The sequence below is a fragment of the Plasmodium gaboni genome, assembly GCF_001602025.1.
Source record: "Plasmodium gaboni strain SY75 chromosome Unknown, whole genome shotgun sequence".
In the NCBI taxonomy this organism is placed as follows: Eukaryota; Apicomplexa; class Aconoidasida; order Haemosporida; family Plasmodiidae; genus Plasmodium; species Plasmodium gaboni.
Window position 1 is genome coordinate 1 of NW_017385354.1, and position 1604 is coordinate 1604.

At 16.2% G+C, this 1604-nt stretch overlaps 1 protein-coding gene across 1 annotated transcript; it reads left to right on the forward strand.

The window, feature by feature from the left end:
• Positions 1-790: 790 nt before the first annotated feature.
• On the forward strand, positions 791-1518 carry PGSY75_0018200 (putative MSF1-like protein; the record flags this gene model as incomplete). The annotated part of the gene is made up of 4 exons (XM_018783326.1): positions 791-844; positions 938-1082; positions 1179-1349; positions 1442-1518. Coding segments are annotated over 4 exons (447 nt in total), but the record flags the coding sequence as incomplete, so codon positions are not given.
• Positions 1519-1604: the final 86 nt, after the last annotated feature.

Sequence of the window (1604 nt, forward strand, 5' to 3'; positions counted from 1 at the left end):
TATATATTCATGTATTTATAAGATTATTTTAATAAATAAATGAAGAAAAAAAAAAAAAGTATTTCCATATATGTACATGCAAAACGAAATGATATAATTTTTACATACAATGAATTTATATGAATATATTTTAAAATCGTATATTTTTTTATTATTTATATGTATTATATATATAATATTATATTTATACTATTTTTGCCTATCATCTTAAAAACTAAATTTTAAAAATAAAGTTATAAGTTATATATGCTTATAAATAAATATATTATATATATGTAATATATTTATTTTTTTAAAATATTTTGTTTATATATTTTTTTATTCGTTAAAAATAAAAAAAAAAAAAAAAAAAAAAAAAAGAAAGAAAAAGAAAGAGGACTATTATTATTTTTTTTTCTGAGATACGCATTATTTCGTATATTTTTTAACATAAGGAAATTTTTTTTTTTTTTTTTTTTTTTTTGAATATTAAATAAATTATTTGTAGAAGAGGATAAAAAAAAATATAAGTAATTCCGTTAGATATTTTTTTGTAAATTATGAAGAATTAATAAATTTATAATATTATATATTATAATACTTATTTTGTATATATGTTGATAATATGTATATATTATAATAATATGTTCAGTTATGCGCATACATAATATATATATATATATATATATATATGTGGGTCCCTCTTTGGTATATAAATAATTTAATATTATAGAGTTTTTTTTTTTTTTTTTCTTTTATATTTTGTATTAACATATTAGTTTGTTTATACGTTCTGTTATTATTTATAAAAATGAAACTTTTTCAACAAGAATATAAATATCAATATGATTGGGGTACCGTTACGGTAATAATAAATAAAAAGGAAATATGCAATCCACAATTAAGTATATATATATATATATATAATTATATATTTATATTTATTTATATTTTTTAGTCGGCTTTTTGGTTAAAATATCCCAATAATATTCAAAAGCACATACAAAATATCGATGTTATAGATAGACATATAGATACAAAAGAAAAGGTTTTAAAAATGAAAAGAATTATACATTTAAAATATTACGTACCAGGCTTATTAAGTAATATAACATAATAAATAAAAATATACTTATTAATTATATAACATAAAATAAAATAGGTTTTTATGTATATTATTTTTTTCATTATATTTATAGAGAAATTATTTAATGTGGATGGCACAGGACTAGCCATTGAAGAAATACTCATAAACTTAGAAAAAAAAAACTTAACAATAAATACTGTTAATTATACTCTCAACCCATTTGTTAATATAACAGAAAAATGTGAATATTTTCAAAAAGAAAATGATCGTAAGGAAAATAAAAAATTATATCAATATGTTAATTAAATTTAGACATATATACATACATACATACATACATACATATATATATGTATTATTTTATTTCTTCTTTAGAAAATAACACACATTATAAACAAAGCACCACTTTAAATATCAATGGCTTCGGCTATATGAAGAGTCTAATAGAAAATGTAAAGCAAAATATACAAAAGGAAGGAAATATATTAATATGTATATATATATATATATATATATATATTTATTTATTTATTTATTT